This window comes from Alosa alosa, chromosome 5 (genome assembly GCF_017589495.1).
Source record: "Alosa alosa isolate M-15738 ecotype Scorff River chromosome 5, AALO_Geno_1.1, whole genome shotgun sequence".
NCBI classification, from domain to species: Eukaryota; Metazoa; Chordata; class Actinopteri; order Clupeiformes; family Clupeidae; genus Alosa; species Alosa alosa.
Genome location: NC_063193.1, coordinates 2,418,654 through 2,443,425, shown reverse-complemented (window position 1 = coordinate 2,443,425; position 24,772 = coordinate 2,418,654). Strand labels below are relative to the sequence as shown.

The following is a 24,772-nucleotide window of genomic DNA, read 5'->3' as shown; positions in this document are numbered from 1 at the left end:
CCCAAATTTCTGTCAATGATTCCCGGGACACTGAAAGACCGGGGTACACGAAACTTGGTGGGCATGTAACCCCACATGGATAGCATGGAACCATCGTTTTTCGTTTTGATCTGTAGCCCCCCTGCTGGACTGGACCCCCCAAAAGGAGGGTAGGGCAGACACAGTTTTCTGTGAATATCTCGAAAACCGTAGGGTTTAGGAGGACCATTTTTTTTTTGTATGTTGATCTCAAGGGGCCATGTCAACCCATTCCATAACCACTCATTTCATGTATAGCCACCTAGTTAAACACAAAAAGTAAAAATTAGGTGTTGTAATTGAAGGTATCTGTGACCTAACATAGTCAAAACTGCACGAAATTGGAAGTGTAGGATCATTATGACACCCTCTGTATGCACGCCAAGCTTTGTGGAATTCCGTTAATGGGGGGCCACACAATAAATTAATTTATGTTACTATACACCAACTGGCCTGTAGGTGTCGGAGACAGTTTTCTGTGAATATCTCGAGAACCAGAGGGCCTAGGAGGTCCACTTTTTATGTATGTTGGTCTTAAGGGGGCATGTCAACCCATCCCATTACCACTTATTTCATGTATAGCGCCACCTAGTTAAAAATTAAAAAGCAAAAAGGTCAAAACTGCACGAAATTAAAAGTGTAGGATCATTATGACACCCTCCGAATGCATGCCAAGTTTTGTGTACTTTCGTTCATGCGGGGCCTTACAATAAAATAATTTATGTGTACATTTAGTGACGTACACCAACAAGGATTCCCGGGACACTGAAAGACCGGGGTACACAAAACTTGGTGGGCATGTACCCCCACATGGATAGCATGGATCAGTCATTTTTCGTTTTGATCTGTAGCCCCCCTGCGTGACTGGACCCCCTGAAAGGAGGGTAGGGCAGACACAGTTCTCTGTGAATATCCTGAGAACTGTAGGGCCTAGGATGACCATTTTTTTCCGTATGTTTGCCTCCAGGGGTCATGTTAACCCATTTCATGTGCACACATGTGCACAAACAGATACACACACACACACACATACATTCACAGTAATCATACGTATGACACATACTCACACAGTAGACATATGTACGCTTGCATGCACAGGCACATACGCAGGCACACACACAAGCACACACACACACATAACATAACACAAACAATCAAGAATCTCTCAGAATTATGAACAGGCAAGATGGAGGTGGGGTTGTATAAAATGAATTTTACATGTGAAATCTATGAACTAATCATGTTTTGGTACTTGTTGTCTAGCAGATACCAGTGAGAATTGAGTGTGGATAATGCAATTTAGTGAGACAGTTAGAATCATATAGGCCTTTCAGCGTGATTTCTTTTTGTGGAAAAAATGTGCTGGACTGGGTGGCGGTCATATTTTGTACCGCTCTGCGGTACATCTAGTTCTTAGGCTTCTTGATGTGTAAGTCAAAGTGTAAAGGGCACCTGTGCAATGTATTTATTTGTTTGTCATTTTTAATGGCTGCTGTGCTAAATCAGATGCTGCAACCACTCGACTACAGAGCAGTAACATTTTCACCATCGCCAAACGGACAGTAGAGGGGCAGGACATGCTGTACCAGTCCATCAAGCTTACCAATGGTATCTGGGTGCTTGTTGAACTCAGAGTGCAGACTGGTAGTCCCAATTATATGGTAAGTGTAAAGGGATTAAGGGCCAAACCTGCTGTGTCCATTTTGTTTTGACTATAAATTTAACATCTCCATATTGTGTTTTATATATTTATATTTGTTTGTTTAGAATTCTTCACAGACTCTTCTCCACAGCGACACAGCAACAATAAACATAGTTTAAAGTCAATTTTTTTATGTAATGATAGACTAATATTAATGACAATAATAATTATAATAATGATAGAAAGTCATCATAATATAAATAACCATAAACATACAAACTATGACCTAAACATTTATGTTAGAAGACATTTCACATTAACAAAGGGAAGAGGACAGCGGTTTATAAATCGTTGCAGGACTAGGGAATGGTGAAAACATGTGAAGTGTGTTTTATTATCTTTGCGTGGCAAATGGCAACACCAAGCAGCGGTCATCATGTTCCGCTTTAAGGTGCAGCTCTCTCTTTTTTTTCTTCTTTTACCGTAGTTGTAATTGAACCCACATTTACTGATGCCCCAAATGCTCAACTCAGTGCAGGAGTTTTCAGCTATCCCAACCTCATTGCCGAAAGGGTTTTCTAATGATCAGTTACCCTTTTAAAAGGAAAAACTTTGACTAGCACATAGGAACATAGGAATGATCCTTGCCTAAGGGCCTGTGTCCTTATAAAGATGTTTCATGAAAACCAGCCATTTCTAACTGCAATCACAATGTTAAAGGTGCTATATGTAACACATGTGTTGTAATAAATCATAAAATGAAAATAATATGCCATCAGAGATTAAAGAAACATGTCCACCAAATACTGGCTGCAATGACAGGATATTCACAAACCAAACTTTGGTGCAAATACTGTTTTGAGGTTGTGTTTTGGCCTGCTGTGCCACCCTCCGCCAATTTACCAGTCACACAGCTAGTAGCATTGTGACCTTTGGATTGCCAGATTAGCCTAATTAATGCTCTCAAATGTTTTGATTTTTGACTGCAATGCCCGTTTTAAATGCTAGTAGTCGTTCTTACATATAGCACCTTTAACAGTGTCTTCACTGTATGTTTTTATTATTAATTATATATTTTTATGGACAATACTTTCCTTAAAAAAAAAGTTACTCCAAACCTGTGAACGGTAGTGTATTACATTTATGATTAGAGTACCACTCTTATACATTTTGTATGCATTTATTTATTATTCTATTTCAACTCCTCCACCTGCTCAGCATATGGTAAAATTGTACCATGATTTAATATCATAGGCTAGATAGTATAGCCACTTGTATGAGAGCTGCATATTTACTAGAAAATCAATTGTGTATGAGAAATGCCTGAAAGTAATTCTGAACTCGGGGGTAAAAGAGGCAGGAAGGAATTTCTGTATACAACCAAAACACTAGCAAGCAAATGCTAAAGTAAATATCAACAGTTTATCCCCTTCTGCACATATCACCATGATTATGAAGGTTATAGAACCAGCAACCTTCAAAAACATACCTTTTCTTTTTTTCTCTTTATTTCTTCCCTAGCTCTCAGTGAAATGCAGAGCACCTGAAGTCGCACAGCTTGTGTACCAGTGTTATGAAATGGTGCTGAAGAACTGAACCAGCTGTAAGATTGATCAGAGATGACCTCACCATTCAGCATGCAAAGAAAAATGACTTGGCCCATCCCTGCATAAATATTTTCTCTATGTTGCAGTGTACTCTGACTTTTCAAACTCATTTTAATCTCTTGATCACTTTGTGTTCTTTAAAACAAATCAGGTTGTTCTTATGATTTTAGACTTTTTTTTCTGACCATGATATGCTAGTTTGAAACTCCTTTTGTATTGTTTTTCACAACCATCAGAATCAGTGTTTTCATTTTTCCCCGTTTCCCCATTTAGGTTTAACTTCATGGTTTGGGACACCTTTTAGCTAGTCAGTTGATACATATAAGATCCCACATATTTCTCTTACAGAGCAACACTTTGACAATTTGGTATTTCTGTTGTGCTCAAGTTTAACTCAAGTAAGTTGTTAATGTGCATGTTTTGTCAGCCTTAGCATTAGGGCCCCATTTCCATGTGAGCCTTTAGCTCTAATTCAGTAGTAGGGAAAATCTTTAGATTTTACTTTTAAAGGGACTGGTTTCCTTTTGGCCTTGTGAGAAACACTAATAATAACTATTAAATATTGTTTTTCGTATAGCATTTCCTTGTTGACCATTTTGCAACTTCCCACATGTAACTGAAGTGGTTGTGTGCACTTACTTGTTTGTAAAGTGTGTGCTATCATCAGTTTCTCACTTTTGGATATTTGGATACCAGATCCCCCACCTCTTCTCACTTTTGAATCATTCCAATTTGTATCCCTTAGTTTATGTTCATATCAGATATGATGTGACTACAGTATATTGGTATTCCTGGGACAGGCCCTTCCATTCCTGTTCTTGTGAAGACAAGACACTACCTTTTTCACAGACTGTGTTAGGCTAAAAAGCACCAATAGGCAACAAAGCATCAATGGAATACAACCCTTGACCTATCAGTCATATTACAGATTCAGCCAGTGAAATGAAAAGCAAAATACACACCAAAATGAGTTTTCATATTTCCTTTATTTCCTTAAATTCAAAGTAGATGAGAGAATATGAAACTTTGAATTTTAATATAGGAATCAAAAGTACAATATTGCTGTATGGAAATCCTCAATAGATAATGTGGTCTGAAATGTCCATTATTTTCATGTTCATGATCTGTTGTGTGTAATAAAATATGAAATTAAGTTTATTAGTTGTTTTCAGATTTAAAACAAACACACAGCTTTTGTAAATGCTTTCTGACATGCTCACACATGCATGTACGTATACATACTGTACATACCTACAGTACGTACATAGCGTGATCATTTTTTTTCACCTTAGCCCATATTAATACATACAACCATGTTGTCTTTGTCTCAGAAATGAATCAGATCTTATTCAGAGATTATACAATTATGACTAATTTCCATGCACTATAATAAGAAGACTTCGGATAACAGAACATTGCATTTTCATGCACTGTAATTATGTTCCCCATCGTGTCATTTGTAATGTTTTGCATGAATGTGCGCGTTTGTGGATGAGGGAAGCAGGGTGCATTGGGCATCCACCCATATCACTGTTGATAACGTGCTCTTAAAATAACATTAACAACTCGCCATGGATTTCTGACCAGGTTTCTCTTGGTCAGTGGCGTAGTGTAGTGTTTTAGGTAGTGTATACCAGTGTTTCTCAAAGTGTGGTCCGGGGACCACTGGTGGTCCGCAAGCAGACATGGTAAAATATAATATAGATGAGTTGTTTGCAATATTGAACAAATTTGTATGTAAATTCAAACAGTTCTGCAACACTGCTATCTACGCTAGTTTAAATCATATGAATCCTATGATCCAACAATAAGCAAGGTTGTTCAGTGAGGTCTATTGTGTAATATACTGTTGAGGTGGGTCTACTGTTTTTTTTTTTTTTTCCCAATTAAGTGGTCGGTGAGGTTATTTTTTACTGGTTAAGTGGTCATTGGTCTGAAAATGTTTAAGAAACACTGGTGTAAGCTATACGACAGCGATAACAATTTTTAGACAATGCGCCAGACCCCTCCTTAGGTCGTTAATTGCCACATCCCTTGGCGCGTTGCTGAAAAAAAGAGACGTGCAAGATAAGAAAAAACAATAATCGGCTTTCCGCCAGCGAAAATGGGGCCCTATTTCCTAGGTATTGAAATTTGGATTTTCCAGTGGACAATCGGACAAATTGTTTTAATAGGCCTATGCCCTAGAGAACAACTGTGCCAAATTTGGTGTTTGCATCACTATGTGCATGATTCCACTGAATAACTCTGAATTCCACTGAATTAACTGCTCTTAGCCACCCTACTAATGTAAATTTCGGGGTGCAGTCCTGGAATATTTAGTCACAGGCAGCCGTGGCCTACTACTGGTTAGCGCTTCGGACTTGTAACCGAAGGGTTGCCGGTTCGAACCCCGACCAGTAGGCACGACTACTGCCAATCACTAGTGCCCTTGAGCAAGGCACCTTAACCCCTCACTGCTCCCCGAGCGCCGCTGTTGTTGCAGGCAGCTCATTGCGCCGGGATTAGTGTGTGCTTCACCTCACTGTGTGCTGAGTGTGTTTCACTAATTCACGGATTGGGATAAATGCAGACCAAATTTCCCTCACGGGATCAAAAGAGTATATATACTTTTACTTATACGGTGGGGCTTCATTGTGATTTGCCCGTTTAGCAGCTGTAGTTTCAAGTTGTCAGATTTGCATTGAAGGAGATGGTTATAGGATGTTGAGGTTCCCTGTATGTGTCCATTTTACATTCCAAACTAGCTAACCAATATTCAACTAGGCCTATGCCAAGGTCAACAAAGTTTTCAATTCTATGAAATGCTTCATTTTAAGGATACAAGGAAGTTTGTCACATGCATATAGTTACTGGAAGTAAGAAATGCAGTGAAATTCTGTCTGGTGTCAGCCTATTTGTGCATTTATGGGGGGGGGGGGGTAAAAAGTGCAGTAGAAGAGGGGTTTAGTAGATTAAGTGGCAAGGGCTGCATAAGAAAGGTGGGGGGAGGATTGGGATTGGCGGGGGGGGGGGCACCAACAAGGAGCACCCAAGAGCAACAGGGGCAAGGAAAAACTCCCTTACCAAACCTTGGGCAGATCCACAGCTCAAGGGGCTAACCCAACTGCCAGGGGTCTTTGTGTGTGTGTTGGGGGGGATGACAGGGGAGATGGGATAGTGTGCTGTGTATGTGGGGAGAGGGCAGTGTGCAATATGTGTGTTGGAGAAGCTTCCTCATGAGACAATGTGCTGTGTATTGGGGGCAGTGTGCTGTAAGTATGTTGGGGATGTGTGTTGGAGAAGCTTCCTCATGAGACAATGTGCTGTGTATTTGGGGGCAGTGTGCTGTAAGTATGTTGGGGATGTGTGTTGGAGAAGCTTCCTGATGAAATAATGTGCTGTGTAGGTAGGGGCAGTGTACTGCAAGTATGGTGAAGGGACTTACTATTGCAAGCAGAGTACTGTATGTATGATGTATGTAAGTGATGACGGTGAAGATGTGTGTGTGGGCGGGAGGGGAGTGGAGCAGTGACTGTGTGGGTAGGTGAGGGCAGTGTGCTGTAAGTATGTAGAAGATGTGTGTTGGAGAAGATCCTGAAGACAATGTGCTGTGTATGTGGGTGGGTGGGTGGGTGGGGGGCAGTGTGCAGCAAGTATGTAGAGGAGGCTTACTGTAGCAAGCAGTGTGCTGTATGTATGTATGTATGTATGTATGTATGTATGTGAGGTGATGACCGTGATGATGTAAGTGTGTGTGTTTTGTGTGTGTGTGTTGGGGATGGGGGTGGGGGGGGGCAGAAAGGCTAGGCAATCAAGGACATGGGTAGATAGATGGAGGAGAAATCAAAAATAATAAATAAAAAGTTCTAAGGAGATGTGCAAAAGTTGGAGAAAGTCAGATGTGTGTGTGTGTGTGTTTTGACGTGTGATGAAATAAGAAAATAAATAAAAGGTCTATCTTGTCGAGCAGGGAGTTGAGTTCTTATAGTACGTTCAGCTGAGCGCACTACTCTCTGCAGAGTACAACAATCTCTTAACTGTGGAGTTCCCATACCAGGTGATGATGCAACCAGTTGAAGTGTAGAAGGCCTTCATGATGGATGTAGAAACTTTGAATTTCCTTAGCTGACGAAGGAAGTAGAGTCGTTGTCTGGACTTCTTCAGAACATATTGAGTGTTAACAGTCCATGTTAAGTCTTCAGTAATGTGGAAACCCAGGTATTTAAAACTTGTGACTCTCTCTACAGGTTGCCCGCTGATCATTAGTGGGGTGTAACTGTAGTTCTGCTGCTTCCTTCTGTAATCCACTACCATTTCCTTGGTTTTATTGATATTCAGTGTCAAGATGTTAGATTGAGACCACTGTGCCATCTCATCAACCGGATCCAAGTAGAGCTGTTCATTGTTGTTACTTATCAGGCCCAAGATCACTGTCATCTGCAAACTTGATGATGGAAAGTATCATGATTTTGGTAAGTATCATGTATTAAACACGTATTTCACACATATTTCAAGTGCAAAGTAGGTCACAGTGCAAAATATGTACAGAATGTGTATTAGAAATCGATGTGGATATGCCATGAAATACCCCATGGAGTGCACATAAAACGCGTGAATTTCACATACGCGTGTTTTTGAACTACCCGGCATTCCATAGCGATGCCTCGCTCTCTGCCTCGGTTTCGCAAAAGATGCTAATACGCATGCGGTACAGTAACGCAATGAGAACGCTTGTTATTTAGAAACTGATAGAATAACGTTAGAGGAAGCGTTTTCATACAACCCTGCATACAGCTATCGTAATTTTCGTACACCCAGCAACCAGTTCTGTTGAACTCATTACAGGCTTAGAACACTGACATCACACAATATGTCAGTAAATCTGAGTAAAAACGGCCCTGCCCTTACAGCAGCATATAAAGAAGTGGTGGATGAGAAATCTAAAACAAACTGGTAAGTCCGATTGCTTTTCCGACAGCTAGATCGTTAACTAGGTAGGGTTTCTACTATTAACGTAAGGCTAGTTCTACATTCTATGTTTGATTAACGACACAAATCACACAAGCATAGTTCCAGTTAACGTATCCTGGTTCGTGCAGTTTCAGATCGCTATCGCTATCGATAGGTAAGTTGGATAGACTTTAACGTTGGCAAAACCAATTTGGGTCTTAGTTTAAACCGTTCGTTATTAAACGGTTACTGCAAGGTATTTCCGTGTGATTATTAACTAAATGAGTTTCGTTTGTTTGACAGGCTGCACACTTCCTGTTTGTTATTGTAGTTATAACGGTTTCGCAGACATTCTCTGGTACTGATACATCCAAAGACAGCATCTTCCGGTTGTAATCTAGCTAGTTGCAATAAATGTATTACTTCCTCATTGGTTAGCCTGTGTAACGTTACACTTGTTAGGGGTCACGTTTGCATGTTGGTCATAATTCTGTGCTTGAACCTCGCCATTAACACTCTTGGAGATGGTATAACGTTAGGAACCTTTTATTTCTCCACTTTTTGCATATGAGACCATTTGTACATGTTGGCATCTTGTATCTTATTTGCAAATCTTCAAATAAAGGGGCACATTAGCACTTTTGATATTACCAGGCCTACATTCATAAAATACTGATGCATCTCAGAAAATTTGAATATCATGGAAAAGTCCATTGTCCTGCATAGACTGAGATATTTAAAGGGCTCTGGAAACTATTGCTGGTGTTTTGACTTAAGAGCTCATCTTAGGTTGACCGTTCTGTATCATAAATTCTTTATTCTAATAATTTGATGTTTCTGGATTTTTGATTTCCATAAGATGCAAACCGTAATCATCAAGATTAGAGTGATCTAGTTTAAAACAAAATGAAGGCTTGAAATATTTCACTTTATGTGTAATGAATATAGCTTATGAAAGTTTCACCTTTTGAAATTAACTATGAAAAAAATGAACTTTTCTATGATATTCTATTTTTTTTTTTTTAGATGGACCTGTATGTAGACCTTGCTTAAAAACCTGCATCTATTACAGACAAGTAATAACCATAGATGGCCTAACCATAATGTCATTATTGCATAGGGGACTGCTTTCCCATACATGCATTACGTTTTAGTCCCAAAGTTAAGGAGAACGTCAAAGAATTTCATTGGGAAAGAGTATGAAGCACTAGGCTTAATCCGTATATGGCCACTGAGCCAGGCTAGTGTCTAGCTGTGCAAATAGGCCTAGAGCTCAGAGATGAGAGGCGGTGCCACACTTTTGGTTTCTCCAAAGCTAGGGGCAGAACATAGATGGGTAGGCTATGTGACACGAACCTTTGAGTCAGCATCTTGCATCTTAACTCTTGTTAGCCCCCAGCCCCCCGTCCCCCTCCGTGCTGCAAAAGCCAACATGTGCTTTTTTCAAACAATATTATTTTTGCATAATTTATCCAAACAAAGTCAAACTTGGCACTGCACTCAATGTCCTTGACAAGACAACTGTCAAGTTTGATTACGGTTCAAGAGAGATGTGGTCACACTACACACAAACACACACAGACATTCCTGTCATTAATAGGTAGGCTAGATAGATATAGCCCGCAGGTCTCTCAGGTATGCGGGCAAAGCTCACGTCTGTACCTCAGTCACAGCTCGAATAAACTGCATTTGCAGTTGCTGCACCACGTCTGTGGAGCCAGTTACCCCTTGACACAAAACATGCTCCCTTCATCGCTGCTTTTAAGTTAAGTCTTTACCCACCTTTATTATTTGGGCTTTCTAACCCCCTAACCCCCTGTTCTTTGGTTGTTGTTAATGTGTCTGTTTGCTGGTGTACAGTAGGTCTCATTCTGTATTTGGGGTGGTTGATGTAGCATGGTCTTTTTTTTCGTTGAGTGTCAAACATAACTAAATAATAGCAAAATCTGTAAAGAAATGTGGTCATATTTGTCAGAAAATGCTGTTTTATATGAACGTATAGAGCATGCCATTCATATTCCTGTTTTTCACAAATTTCAACCAAACCAGACAAAGCTCATATGGCGTAAATGTCCTAAGCACATTTCACAGTTTGTTTTTGAATAAAAACAATGAAAAATATAGCCGCAAGCGGCAATGGCGGGCCCGAGCACCTGCGGGCCGCAACCCGTGACATTTCGGAATCCAACAAAGCCCCGACGTGGTCCGTTTTTGAAATGTACATATTTGATGCGTGTGCTAATTTTTTATTTTTTTATTTTCTGGCACACAAAATTTCAGATCAATCCATCAAAGCCTTGAACATTTTTGGCACATTTTCTGCTTGGCCAGATGGTGGCACCATGCTAGGCATGTGAATTACACATGTGAATATCATCACAATAATATCCAATATTTTATAAAGTTTCAGATTAATCAGTTAAGGCATTGTCCATTTCTGGCACATTTCCTGGTTGGCCAGGTGGTGGCGCTATGCCAGGCAGGCCCGTTGGGTGTCTGGATATCATCATAATCATGATATCTATTAACCTGAGAAGTTTCAGACCATTCATTCAATGCACTGTGATTTATGACACATTTCCTGTTTATGTGGTGAGATATTAAAATCATATCAAATATATTACAACATATCAAAAATCCATTCACAATTTAGCCTCAGCGACATCTTGGTATAATGTTTGCCAAATTTCACATGAATCTGACAAACCGTCTAGGAGGAGTATGTTTAAATTGATCATGTGACATCAGTATAATGGTCATTCTTTTTGTTGCCAGTTGGTGGCGCCATGCCAAACATGCATTATGGGCATGTGATATTATCATTAACATGGTCTTCAATGACCTGTGAAATTTTTAAAACATTTCAAGCCATGTATGGTGAATTATGACACATTTATTCTTTATGTGGAAGGGTATTAAAATTAATAATTTCGCCATTTCGTCAAATTACAACATATAAAAAAAAAGCTTCTCAATTTATAATCAGGAACATCTCGGCGTCATGTATACCAACTTTGACATGAATCGGAGCAACCGTCTAGGAGGAGTACGTTAAAATTGATCTTGTTCACAACGCACAAAATCTCAATTACCTCACTTCCTGTGGGCGTGGCTAATGGCATGTTAATACAAAGGTTGTTTGTTTTTGGGAGTTACATACACCCACCAAATTTGGTGTGTGCATCTAAAACTATATGCCAACCACAAGTCACAGTGACATAAGGATAAAGATAACACGTGTGCTTGTAAGTCTGCTATTCAATTTTCTAATTGATTTACCTGTCTTAACCTACCTTTGGTTGTTTGTGAAATGCATACACATTTTTTTCCAGGGTCTAAGTTTTTCACATAGATATCCGTTTCTTAAGGTTACCGAGTACTGTCAGTACGGAAAAAAGCGCATATGATGTGTACATGGGGGCTCATCAACATGCCCCCAAAGTGTAGCGCTGTAGCTGCCTGGCTACTTTAGCTGTTGGCTGCAGCAACTCGAGCTAGGTAAAACCGATTGTTTTCAGGGGTTTTTTCCATACCGACAGTACTTGATGACCTCGAAAAATGGAGATGCATTTGAAAAATCGCCGGAATTCCCAGATATTGGGTTATAAATCATAAAAATCAGATGAAACAGATGGAACAGAAGATTTTTTTTTTTTCTTTTAAAAAACTTTTCAGTCTAATATGTCAACTACATACTTATTATAATTAGTTTTTCTTTGTACAGTACTTTGGTCAGTGAATGCTGTGTTTTTTATTTTTATATACCCATTTTTATTTAACCACCATCCAACCAATTGTATTACACACATTTAAATGGGTATATAAAAATATATAATCATGTGTCATAGTATCATATCTTAGTTGTTCAGTTTGAAAACTGCTGGCAACATGTTGGATGTCAGATGTGCTATTAATGCTTATTTCTGAAGTCAGATTATTGGTGTGTAAAATATTTCAGAATTTGTTGTGAGAGAGCATTTACGTATGCTTTTTGCTTTTACAGGGCCTTGTTCACCTATGAAGGAAATACCAATGACATTCGGCTTGCCGAAAAGGGAGGTGAGAGTCATTTATATATATTATATTATGATATTGAAAAATCGGTTTTCAATCATCACCCCTAGTTTTGAGCCTGTCTCCACCATTTACCATTATCTGGGCATTTACAGATAACTCACAGATCATACCCCGAATACACTACTGGTAAAATGTTTCCCACCTTAGATTTTCCAGATCTTCACTTTTTAAGTTTAAATGCAATGAATGATCTTAAATTGTAGTGTCCCCTGCTGGCTAAAGCAAACAATCAGAAGGTTAGATGTTCCATCTCACCATCCCTCCCATCTCAGGCTAATATCCTATGTGCTAGCGCTGAGGTTGGCAAATAAAGCTACACAACCTACCAGTGTCATAATGCAACCGAGGGAAAGGACAGCCGAGAATTGAAGAAGCAAAGTCCCGACTGGGGAAGCTGCCTTTTAAAGAAGAAAAACTCCTTACAAATCATTAGCTACTTAACCCTATGCGGCCTGCTCTATTTTCACTACCTTTAGTTTAAGTATTTATCCTGGTCATTGTAAGTGCCATGACACATGCTACTGTATATATTGTTTTTTTTTTTCAGAGTCTAGGCTGCCACCATTTCATGTATTAATGCTTGCATTGATTTGATTTTGATTTTTAATATTTTGCTGTCACTTCGTCTGTTTTTTATAACGTGATCCCTTTGACCCAGAAGGACGTGCCATATCTATGCGATCACGGGTTCGCGAGTAATTCAAACGAGAGTAATGGGTGCGCAGGTGAACGCAGAGCGGTATAGACTAAATATGATGCAATTTGGTTTAATTTCATGATTTTTTCTTATTTGAATACTTGATTGTACAGACAAGTGCCTAGTCTCGTTGGAAAGCTCCACTTCTGCAATGTCACTCGAAAAAGGTTTCATATCGCTGCGACAAATAGTTCTGGAGCAATTCAACAGAGAAGAATAGGTGTGGTTTTTGACGCACTTTGCGTCAATAGTCCTCTAAGGGTTAAAAACTGTGTTTCCTGATACGCATTACAGCTTAGGCAGCCGCCTAAGCAACACACGCCTCCCACCATAACTACGTTGTTCAAAATAATAATTTCACAATGTCATAGCTCTTTCATTGTAGAGCTATTTGCACCTTCAGGCAGCCTCTCCTTGCCTGCTCTCACTTTCTCTCATAATGGACATGCACCTGCTCAGCATGCCCATAAATCCAAACATTCACAGTCGTGCAAATGAGGACTGTTGCTGGCACATTAGAAGACGACGTTGTTTCCTTCAAGTTGACTCTACTACTCCTCTTCATCCCCTATGGGACATAAGGCTTCAATGAGCACTCTCCATTGCATTCAGTCCCTGGCAGCATGTTGGGCCTCTCCCCATGACAGGTTCATCTGTTCCAGCGCTTGGGTCACAGTTCTACGCTTTTTGGGCCTCCCAGGTTTTCTTTTGCCTGGTGGTGTCCATCTTAAGGCGACTTTTGGGATGCGGTTCTGCTTCATCCTTAACACATGTCCTAGCCATCTCAGGCGTCTGTGCGTAATCTCTTTGGTGATGCTCCACCTTTCCATTTTGTTGTACAGTTCATTGTTGGAAATCTTATTAGGCCAAAAGATCTGGCATATTCATCGGAGGCATCCATTATGGAACATTTACATTCTCCTCATGATCGTTAATGTGATCCCATTGAGATTTTTTCTTACGAACCAGGAAGGGTTAAAGGTGCTCTAAGCGATGCTGGGTAATGCCACTTTTGTTGACTTTCAAACCAAACAGAGAGCTAGCTCGCTACTTCCTCCCTCTCCCTCCTGTGCTGCTCCCGTGCAATTGAAACTCTCCTAAACGCGCATCTCGTCTGTGATTTGGTGGAACAGTTTGTTATGTTTTTATGGGCTAGGTTTGCCCAGGTTGTTTTTGTTGCCGTTTTTGGAGCCTGGGCTGTCCACAGAGATCACGTTTTTTTTTACAGTGAGGACACAGACAGCTAGCGGTTGGTTAGGTGATGTTTGCAGTAAGTGACATAAAATGTTTTAGCCTAAAAAACTTGTGGCATCGCTTAGAGCACCTTTAAAATGCTAATGCTAGAAACTATAAGCTACGGGTTCTTTCCCCACTCTATTGCACCTGTTTAAATTAAGTATTTTTTCCAGATGGTGGCTTGGAAGAGCTCATAGAAGAGTTGAACAGTGGTAAAGTGATGTATGGGTTCTGCGGCGTTAAAGACCCTAACTCTGGCCTACCCAAGTATGTTCTGATCAACTGGGTGAGTTACCTGTCCTCTTTCACTTTTTTTTAAGATGTGTTTACACATAGAAGTCTGCATGGTGAGTTAATGGCAGAAAATCAACTAATAATAATGCATCAATCATTAGATAAAGTAGATGGATAGTTTTAGTATTTTCCAGCTGATGGAAAGCAATCACCATTTTTTAACTTTTACAAAAAGGTGAGTTTTTTTATTTTTGAAAGTACTCCTCTTGGCAATAGTGCATGGTGGTCACTTCCCATCATGTATTACATTAAGTGTGATGTGAATCTTTTAAAATTTGTCATTTTCGTTTCAAAATAGGTCACCTACCTTAGTTGTGTGAATTTGTTGAGAAATTATTGTTTAGGGCTTTTAGTTAATGCAGTGTGATTTCATGTTAATTTGAACTAACTAAATAGTCTATGTTTTCACAAATAGGCTTATTACAAATATGCTATCCTACTAGAGAGCCTAGATGTGATTTTGTAGAAGATTTTGTTTGTGCATGAATGCAAGACTGGCTTCTTTTTACAGTTATTTGGAAATTAAGGTAAAAAAAATAAGGGCTCATTTCGTTGTGTTTTTGCCCCATCTGTGCATGAATCTACTCAGTCCACTGAAAATTCAATGGCACTTAAATTAAATTAAGGGGTTCAGTGTAAATTCCAAATTATATTATATAGTAAGTGTTTGCAGAAAACATTCAAAATTGTCAGAAAGACAAATTTTACTCAAGTAAAGTACCTGAAAATTACAGTAACAAAGTAATTGTATTTTGTTACTTCCTACCTCTGACAGGCGTATTTGTTGTTTTTGTCAACATCATCTGGCTTTGGCTGCTCGCATGTACTGTAGGCCTACATAAGACGATTTTTTACTCGAGGTGGTACTCAAACAGCAGGTCTGCAAGAGTGAGTTATTTGTAGAATCATAGTGTCTTGGACACAAGAGTTAGTTCACAATTTGTTCTATTGTTTTATTTCTCTTTTAGACAGGTGAAGGGGTGAAGGATGCCAGAAAAGGAATCTGTGCCAATCATGTTAGCTCCATTGCTAATTTTCTCAAGGTAACAGCAAATTCCTATGGTGCCCATTATTTAGTACAGTATACACATATAATAATAATTTTTGATTTGATGATGTGTTAAATTAGCCTGACGAGCCAGACCCACATCAAGATGTACTGTAGGGTCTGGGGACTCAGCATTCACAGTGCTCAGTCCGAGGGGTGGGATAATCGGTTGTCTTTCAAATACCCTCTGCACACAATAGCATCATCTTTGTTTTCAAGTAGGGAATTCACGCCAAACCGTTGGCATCAATCATTATGTTAAGCCCGCCTACCGTCTCTACACGATGTGATTGGCCTTATCGGAGTTTAATTTTTCCAGCTCGCAAGCCAAAGGAGAGTTGCTAGACTACCCTGGCTGCCGCTAGGGTGCGTCTATATTTCTAGGCTAGTGTTAAATGAGTATGAGACCAAAGTTAAGTGGATATGGCTTTCATGAGTGGACAAGGCATTCATGATTCATTTATGCTATTGGTCAACAGCGTTTCCTCTACGTTGATTTTGGGATGGCGGCCCACCACGGCAAAATTAATGCTGTTACGGTATCAGAATTAGGCCAGACACACAATGTAGGTGTGGTTGCCTTTTAAATGATCCTGCCGACGTATCCATCCTCCCCTGTTGGCTGCCGCTCACGCTGCAATTTAACAATAAGTAGATTGTGAGAGGTTAATATGGCCAGTCCAGTTTCATAGTCCCCATATTGTGATGTAGTCTAGTTTATTGTAAATACATAAACTTTCTTCCGCAGTGTTTCCTCTTCATTTTGTAGCGCTGCTTTAGATTTAGGGCAAGGCGCACAATATTGTCCAGGTGCATGGTAGACTATAAGAGTCATCCGCTGGCTGGTGCTCACTTCATTGCAGTTTAACAATAAACAGTAATGCTAATCAGATGTACCCAGGGCTCTACACTAACATTTTGTTCCAGGAGCACTTGTGCGCCCAAGTTAAAAAATTTAGGAGCACAGACAAAAATTTGGGCGCACAGTCACTTCTGTACTTAACTTACACATAATCTAATATTACACTGCAGCTAACAGTTAAACATGCCAGTGCACCAATTGCGAATATTAAGAATGACTGACAACATTTAGGCTACAGGAAACAGGATTTTAAAGATCAGTGTCTACTTTATTTTCAGTCTGTTCTATTTTCCTACATTTTGTTAATGTAAAATAATATAATACATTGGCATATTTGCATTTAGCCTGTAGGGGAGAGCCGGGACGATTGAAACACGGGACGAATTAAACAATCCAGTTTTCTCCGAGTGTGATGATGATAGACAGACGTCCTTAGGTCAAAACATAGAGCATGTTAACCTCCTTCTATCAGCCAAATATCTTCCTGCTATGTCATTTTATCACGGAGTTACTGGCGATAAACGAGTTTTGATGCGCAAAAGTAAACTTCATTAGCGGTTAAATTTTTTCGATTATCAATTAGTGTTTTTCATTTAAAGGTTTGACTTAATGCTTATTCAGTAGACCATTTAGTGTTCTCCACAATCCCAGACTTTCATATCGCATGCTTGTTTACATGGAAAGCAAATCAAGCTGTAGTGACATATGTCCAGGCTGTAACTCCATGTATTTTAATTAAATGCACAAATAGGTGTGTTTAAACAATCATTTATGGAGGTAAGACATAGAAAAACAGTTTTAGGAAGATGAAAATACATTTAGGCCCACCAGGTAGGGGGTTGAGTTTCCCCATGTTATCCTATGGAGACTGACGGCCGGTGGGTCGTTAAGCCTACTTATTTGGATGTGCATTGGCCTAACCCACGTAAAAACCTAGTGAAACGACATTTTCAACAATATAAACATGATCTAAATGGGAAAGCTTACCGTTCTAGCTATAAACATGGCAGAATCATCCACAGGGCATGATATTTCAAAAAACGCTTCATACACGCTTCATGATGATGGCAATGAGTTGTTAACAGACATGCACAAAGACGTATAGCCCTGCAACAATATATCTAAAATAAAACCTTTTGGGAGTACCATTCATGATATGTAGTAAAATTTCGAAGTTGTTGGACGTTTATATGGCTTAAACTGTATGTTTCATTCGTCCCCTTATGTTGTTTCAACTGTCCCGACCAGGAGGGACCTAATGAAACATTACGCACATCCCACTTTTGTTGTAATAATTCCTGAATGGTTTTGTTCAAAGCTGAAAATGCATCTGTATTTGACAGAGGACAGATGTAGGTTACTAGTGACCAAATATTAGCTTTCAGTGTGGTACGATCGCTATGTAAATTACGTTTAATTAACAAGTGTTTCAACTGTCCCGGCTCTCCCCTATATCAAGTATCCTGCCAAATGTAGGCTAATTTATTTATTTGTGAATCCATCTGTAGCTAATCCAGATATGTCCATGGTGTCCTATCTGACTGCATACTGCCTAATACTACTACTAAAACAGTCCATTTTCCACAAAACCCAACATAGGCAATCAAGGATATATATATATATATATATATATATATATATATATATATATATATATATATATATATATATATATATATATATATATATATATATATATTTTATCCTTTTTTTAATATCTGCATTAATGGGGCAGTAGGCAAACGTTAGGCCTACTTTCGTTTTGCACTTCCGCTTGTATTCGGTGTAAACAAACAAGCATGCGTGGAAGCCAGGAGTTGTCATTAGCGTTCTACCTTTGAATAAAATGGGAGTATTACGGGAGGCTACTTTTGTGCCTGTTCGCTACAGCTATATTTTGCATATTGCAGCCAATACGTCAACTGGGCTAAAAGGCATGTTAGGTTACCTTTCCTTCTCTCACTGCATTCTCAGAATCTCATCATGTTCCTCCTATATCCGATGAATTCGGTGGATAGAAGAACTAATTTCTTCAATCTTTGCATCTTGGCTGGCTAGTCTAACTTTCCGCTTTTTCTGCGCGCTCTTGGATTTGATAGAAGCGACTACTAGCGAGTCACAACGCGAAACTGCTAACGTTGATGGGAGGTGTAGTTTATATGCTGCATTCGCGACGTGATTCTATGGTTTGCACATGTTTCTCGATGTTGCAGTGTATTTTGTAGACAAACATTGACATGGTTAGAAGTCATTCGTACCAGTGCGCCTAAATATTTTTTTGCACTCGCACGCCATCATTTTTACTCGCATGTGCGAGTGAAATGGGCGCACTGTAGAGCCCTGGTACCTGTCTAGTAATATTCCATAAATATATTATTTTTATAAACGTTAGTGGTGTGCGGTAGCCGTCTGTTAACATTGCAAAAAGTACGGGTACAATTTTCGGTGGAATGGTGGAAAGTTGTAGCACATGTTGAGGAAAACCCATTAATTTTTGGAGCTGATCCGACTCAAATTTCAAAGTATTTATTGACTGAGGGGCCGTTTATACGAGAACGATTTCGAAGGAAGACGACAAAATATTTTATCATAAGTGCCTTTCGTTTACACGGCGACCCCGCCATCGGTGCTTGAAGACGCAAAAATCTGAAGACTCCTTCCAGAGTGTAGAGTTTTGAAGACGACCCGGGTAGCGTCTCCGTCTAAACGGCTAAACCAAAGATCCTTGATTACCTCTCTGGCTAAAATGTCAAATTAGAATGTCTGCGCGTGACGTACCGGGGTTCTATCACACCACCACCCAGCGGTCTGGAATGCATATCCAATCGAATATCACATACTCTTGCGTCTTCATATAAACAAAGATTTCCTATTTTGAGCAAATAGCCTATGGCCTACATTAGCCCACCAAGTATTACATTTGCATCAATTCAATATCTTGAATATATCATTATACAACAGACTGAAAAATAAACTCAATCCCTCACATCTGTACAAGTGCCACACATATCAAGAACAAAAGAAAAAAGAGGAAAAAAGAGTAGATATTCCAATGAATCTCCAATGTCCTGTAGCTGACGAAAGGAGAGTGATTGTGCAGTATGGCCAATATCAAACACTGTAGAGAGACAGATAACATAAGTTTTAGAAAACAATTATAAAAGGTGTTTTATATCAAATTCCTAATTTAATCCAAACGGTGCCATAGTATTAAGGGCATGTATATAATAAGTTTCACGTTGTAAAAGTAGTCGTTCATGATTGCCACCCCTAGGTGGCCGTTCCACTTTCTCAATGCCCATATAGCGAAGGGTGCTGATATTGTACCCAGCTTTTTTGAAATGCGCTGCTACAGGGTTCCTCTCATCCCCACATCTCTTTCAGTCCCGCCCACAGCCAAAATGCGGTTAGGTGCCGGATGTAAGATTCCCATTCATTTGTCCCATTGACGTTTGGAAAAATCTGTATCTAAAGAGTTTTACAGCATGTCTTAGGCTAACCAGCTACGGCATAACTCATAAGCATACAACATATCATTTTGAGTGAAAAAATGAAGAGAAAATCCAAAAAAAGGCAAAGGTACAAGACTGTGTACATATTTTCATTTCCGAGCGAAGGAACTACTCATCCCATAAACCACCGCGCCTCACTGAATAATATAGGCAAAATCGGTGCGATTTATTTTGCCATTTAAACCATTTCCAACCGGCGACAGCACGCGAACCCTTTCCTCCAAACAGTGATTTTTATATAGTGAATGTGCAGTTAATAGCAGTTATTTCAGGAGTAATCGTGTAAATAATAGTGTTTTGATATTGAATTTTATATTTATCGTCGTGTATTTTATATCGTATGTGTGTGAAAGTGGTTAACGTTAACGTTAGCAACATGGTGCAGTGCTTCATAACGTTACCTGACTCACCCTATGCCGTCATCACTGCTCAGTCGGGCTGATGCATAGACTGGTGCATGGTTTGCTCTTGGACCACCATATTCAGTTTATTAATTTGCCGTGAATTATTACACAAAATGTTCATTAAATTAGTGTTAATTTCGTCAGACGAGACGAGAGGAAATATGTTCGTCAACAACCTTTTTTTTCATGACTAAGACGAGACGATGACGAGACGGCAGTAATGTCCTGAAACACTGACTAAGACTATCTTAAGATGCATTATTGTTGACGAAAAAAGACGAGACTAAAATGTTTTGCATGAAATAAAAACTAAGATAAAATCTCTCTTCATTTTCGTCTACAAAATGAGAAGACCGAATATCTAGCTGTTACGTTTTCAAAATATTCCGAATGAGTTCATACGCAACAGCTTTCCTGTAGGCTAGTCTACGTGCTGTTGCTCCAAACCTGTGGCTGCAACACGAAACTACATGGAACAAGAACACTGGAGATTTCTGCCAGAGGTAGCAAGATGACTACCTAAGCTTTATGCCACAATGCTACATACCCAGAAGTTGAAGCTTCTCTCATACAAATGAACATCCCCCAGAATGTCCATACGAAAATGTTCATCATGTAATGTCAACTATTTAACTAGTTAGACTGATGATGCAAAGTTTGCTAGCAAGTAAGTTAATATGGAAAGTTTGCTAGCAAGTTAGCAATGGCTAAGATGGAGAGTCTGTTTGGGGAATGTGTTGTGTTTGGGCGCATATCGCCATCTAGCAAGGCGGAGTCAAACATTAATACTTTGGCTTACGACAGTGTTCCTCAACAAACTTTTTCAGTTTCAGGACCACTTAACTAATCCTAGCTAAAAAAAAAAAAAAAGATTAGACCTACTTCAACAGTAGCCTATAATTAATCTACACAATAGGCTTACTCACTGAACCACCTTGCTTATTGTCTTTGCACTTTGCTTATTGTGTGGATTCATACTGTATGATTTAAACTGGCATATCTTACATATACAGTGTTGCAGAACTGTTTTTACATACAAGTTGGTTCAATATTGCAAACAACTCATCTATATTATATTTTACCACGTCTGCTCGCGGACCACTTGGAATAGCTTGCGGACAACCAGCGATCCCCGGACCACACTTTGAGAAACACTGGTCTACGAATATGACAGTGGTCCAGTCAAATCTTTTACTGTCTATGGTCAAATCCCAGCCGAGCTATAACTGTAGCTCAACTTACCTGTGCATGTACACATACTGATTGACAAAAATTCAGAATGAGTAATTATAACAGACGAGTAGCCCTGTGGACACACAATATTGTTGGAAAATTGAGATGTGTGAAACACTATTTGACTCAAATGGTAATCAGATATAATTTGTTATAAAAAAAAGACTAAAATGTGTTGACTAAAACTGACTTTCTAAAACTGTTTTCTTTTGACTAAAACTAGACTAAAATGACGAGACTTTTAGTCGACTAAAACTTGATTAACAAAAATGATATTTAAATGACGAAATGTCCTTTTTAGCCTTTGTCATATTTAGTCACAAGACTAAGACTAAATTAAAAATAGGTGACAAAATTAACACTACATTAAATGCACGAAGAAGTATTCCTAGGTTAATGATTGATATGAATCATACAGTACGAAGGCTACAGTAGCCTAGCTAATGTTAACTAGCACTGCTAGTAGCATTAACGTTACCAACCTCCCTGCTTAAAGCAACACCAAAGAGTTTTTTTGTACCTTAAAATAATGTTTCCAAAATCGTTTCAGTGGTTCATCAACCTGTAACAGGGTGAACGGTACTTCTGCATTCGCTTCACAGCCCTCTATCGGCTATAACCGCACTATGTAAGTTTGCCAGATCGGGTAGCGGATCTGTAGTTCGATGGAATGAGACATAAGAAACTACAAATTTGACTTGCATCTGATGTCGCAATATATCGTACTTTCATAAATCGTGCAACATATTCTACCTTGTCTATGGACAATGTTATTTGCAAAGCCGGTGCTGGATAAACAAATAGCATGCATGCGACAGAGGGAAAGTTCTTTGGTGTTGCTTTAACTCACCACAACTTTGTAGGTCTTGTCCCTCATGCTGGCCCTTACAAAACCCACAAACTGACTCTCGGACATACAACAGTCAATAATGTGACCCAATTTAAAGTGGCTTTCACCCCTTTGGACACTCACTAAAACATAATATATTTCATACCTGTGTTGCAGCATGTAGGCTAATGTTAGCTGCATTATGTAATGACATACAATGTCGGAAATGCTAAAGGTTAGCCTGTCGGCTACCTGAAAAGTTTGAGTGTTATCTAACATTTACAGTGGTCTATTTGATAGTGTATTGGCCCTGACTAAGTTTGTGTGATGTATAAACCCCAATCCTTGTTGATACAAGTACCAACATTCGTCAAGAAAGTTTTTAATCACATTAAGATTTTCGCCATAGGCAGTAAAAGACTCCGCCATCTTTGTCAATATTTTTCGCTGAGAAAGTTTCAAACTATGACCATATCGGCCTTTCCACCAATCAGAGGAATCACTGTGGGATTGTTCAGGATTGTGGGTAATGAAGTACTTATCCAAGAGATCGCGAATAAAAGGCATTTATCTGAAAACAAGGTTAGTGCCCAATGAGCTCTTGCCGTCTATATGAGCATATACAATCGCTTAGTACAGCCGTAGCTGGTTTTAAGTCTACCATGTGCAGTTACGTTTTTATGGCTTATACCGCAATTGTCAATGGAGAAATTGCATTGAATTTTTACTTCCGGCATCGGCTGTGGGCGGGACTGTGCAGCTCTATTGCGATAGGGTTAGTCAAAATAAGGGAAATGTGAATGTTCCCACCCCCATCTGAAAATTCCCACCCACTAGGTTAGGAACATCCTGTCGAAGATCCTCTATTTTGGTCGTAACCTATCGTTTCCAACCAGCGCCATGCGAAGGCTACACAAAATGTCCAAATGTCTTTTACACACCTGATATCATCCGTGTTTCAAGTATGCAAACAGAAACTTCTCTGGACACGTCTCATTCTTGTTGGCATGTTTAACCAATATCCCCGCGGCTGTCATTTGGCCGTGGGTACGAGGCCGAAGGCTATATAACGTAACCTAGCCTAGCCTTCACTGGATGCGACCCAGGCCACTCGGTAGTAGGCAGCCAATTTCACAAATGCTTTTAAACTCTGGAATAGGCTCACCTTTACTGAGCTTATATACCGACCCAAATAAAGTTTTACCCATTATCATTTGACATTGCTAGACCATGTTACATCATACATGCAGACAGGTGTCTGAATTGATTCTGCTATGGTTATTGTATTTAGCAGATGTTTCGGCTAAACTCCAATTGACTAGTCTACTTTACTACGGACATTCAAACAGAACCGGCAATGACGTTTGTCACACATTCTTTATTATTCCTGCATAACAAATTGCATTTTATCACTGGCAGTCAGATGCTCTCCAGTGGAGAATCCTCCATCGCCGTGTCACCAACTGACTCGTATTCCCTGGATTTCGACCATGTTGTCCGTTGACCTAAGCATGGAATCAGTTCCGGAGTGGGGTGTGGTCAACAACAGCTTATTTATTTAAGGTTTATTTAGAGATGGACAGTGCACATTAATGAACATAAAAATGTAAATGTGCCAGAATTAGCCAAAAAGGCTATTTTGCATATGTTGTCCATTGGCTGATGTTAACAGGCCAGATGCACCTAAAAGAAAGTCTACACACATTAGATGTAAAAGATAAAATGACACATTACACATAAGACATATTATGAAAATATTACAAACAAATAAAATAATAGTAAATAATACATAGTTTTACAAACAGAAGTTTGTACCCAGGTGTATATGATCTCACTACCTGATACCTTATATTAGGAGGGCGTCTAAAAACCAGCTTAGGTAGCTCCTCAAAAATATTTCCCAGTCTCAGGTGACTGGGATTTGATCAGATTTGACTACATGTCAGTGCTTTTGGATAATTTTCCTAACCTCAGACCCTATTGGTTAGTATTTAGTTACACAGAATGGGTCCTATTGTGTCTAGCTTTAGGATGTAGAGCTTCATTCTGAAAGATGGCACTGAACCGGTCAGCAGCAGCCTCTATAAATCTGTCAGTAGCTTGATTTTTATAGCTGGTGTCAGAACTACAGATTCTCCTGACACGATGGAATTGACTAATGGGGAGACTCTTGATGAGATAAGTGGGGTGGAAACTATCCCCACGTAGTATAGTGTTCCTATCAGTAGGTTTCCTGCATGGATCTGTTTGGAGAGTTTCATCTTGTTTGATGATCATGACATCCAGAAAGCTAATTTTCTCTGGACTAAATTCTAAGGTGAAATTAAGGTGTTCACTGGCAGAGTTCAAATATTGATGAAATTGTTTTAGAGCATTGTGGC

The 24,772-nt window shown here is 39.4% G+C and overlaps 2 protein-coding genes across 7 annotated transcripts in view; both read left to right on the top strand.

Annotated features, from left to right (window-relative positions):
* ap1b1 (adaptor related protein complex 1 subunit beta 1) overlaps positions 1-4,425 on the top strand; it is a 79,610-nt gene extending 75,185 nt beyond the window's left edge. For all 5 annotated transcript variants that reach the window (XM_048244014.1, XM_048244013.1, XM_048244012.1 and 2 more), the window contains 2 exons: positions 1,525-1,679; positions 3,182-4,425. In XM_048244014.1, coding sequence (XP_048099971.1) covers positions 1,525-1,679; positions 3,182-3,256 — 230 coding nt within the window. In that variant the 3' untranslated portion in view covers positions 3,257-4,425. The remainder of the gene's footprint in view (positions 1-1,524; positions 1,680-3,181) is intronic.
* A 3,515-nt stretch (positions 4,426-7,940) lies between these two features.
* Positions 7,941-24,772, top strand: part of dbnlb (drebrin-like b) — a 57,749-nt gene continuing 40,917 nt past the window's right edge. For both annotated transcript variants that reach the window (XM_048244011.1, XM_048244010.1), the window contains exons 1-4: positions 7,941-8,202; positions 12,203-12,258; positions 14,383-14,495; positions 15,472-15,546. In XM_048244011.1, coding sequence (XP_048099968.1) covers positions 8,120-8,202; positions 12,203-12,258; positions 14,383-14,495; positions 15,472-15,546 — 327 coding nt within the window. In that variant the 5' untranslated portion in view covers positions 7,941-8,119. The remainder of the gene's footprint in view (positions 8,203-12,202; positions 12,259-14,382; positions 14,496-15,471; positions 15,547-24,772) is intronic.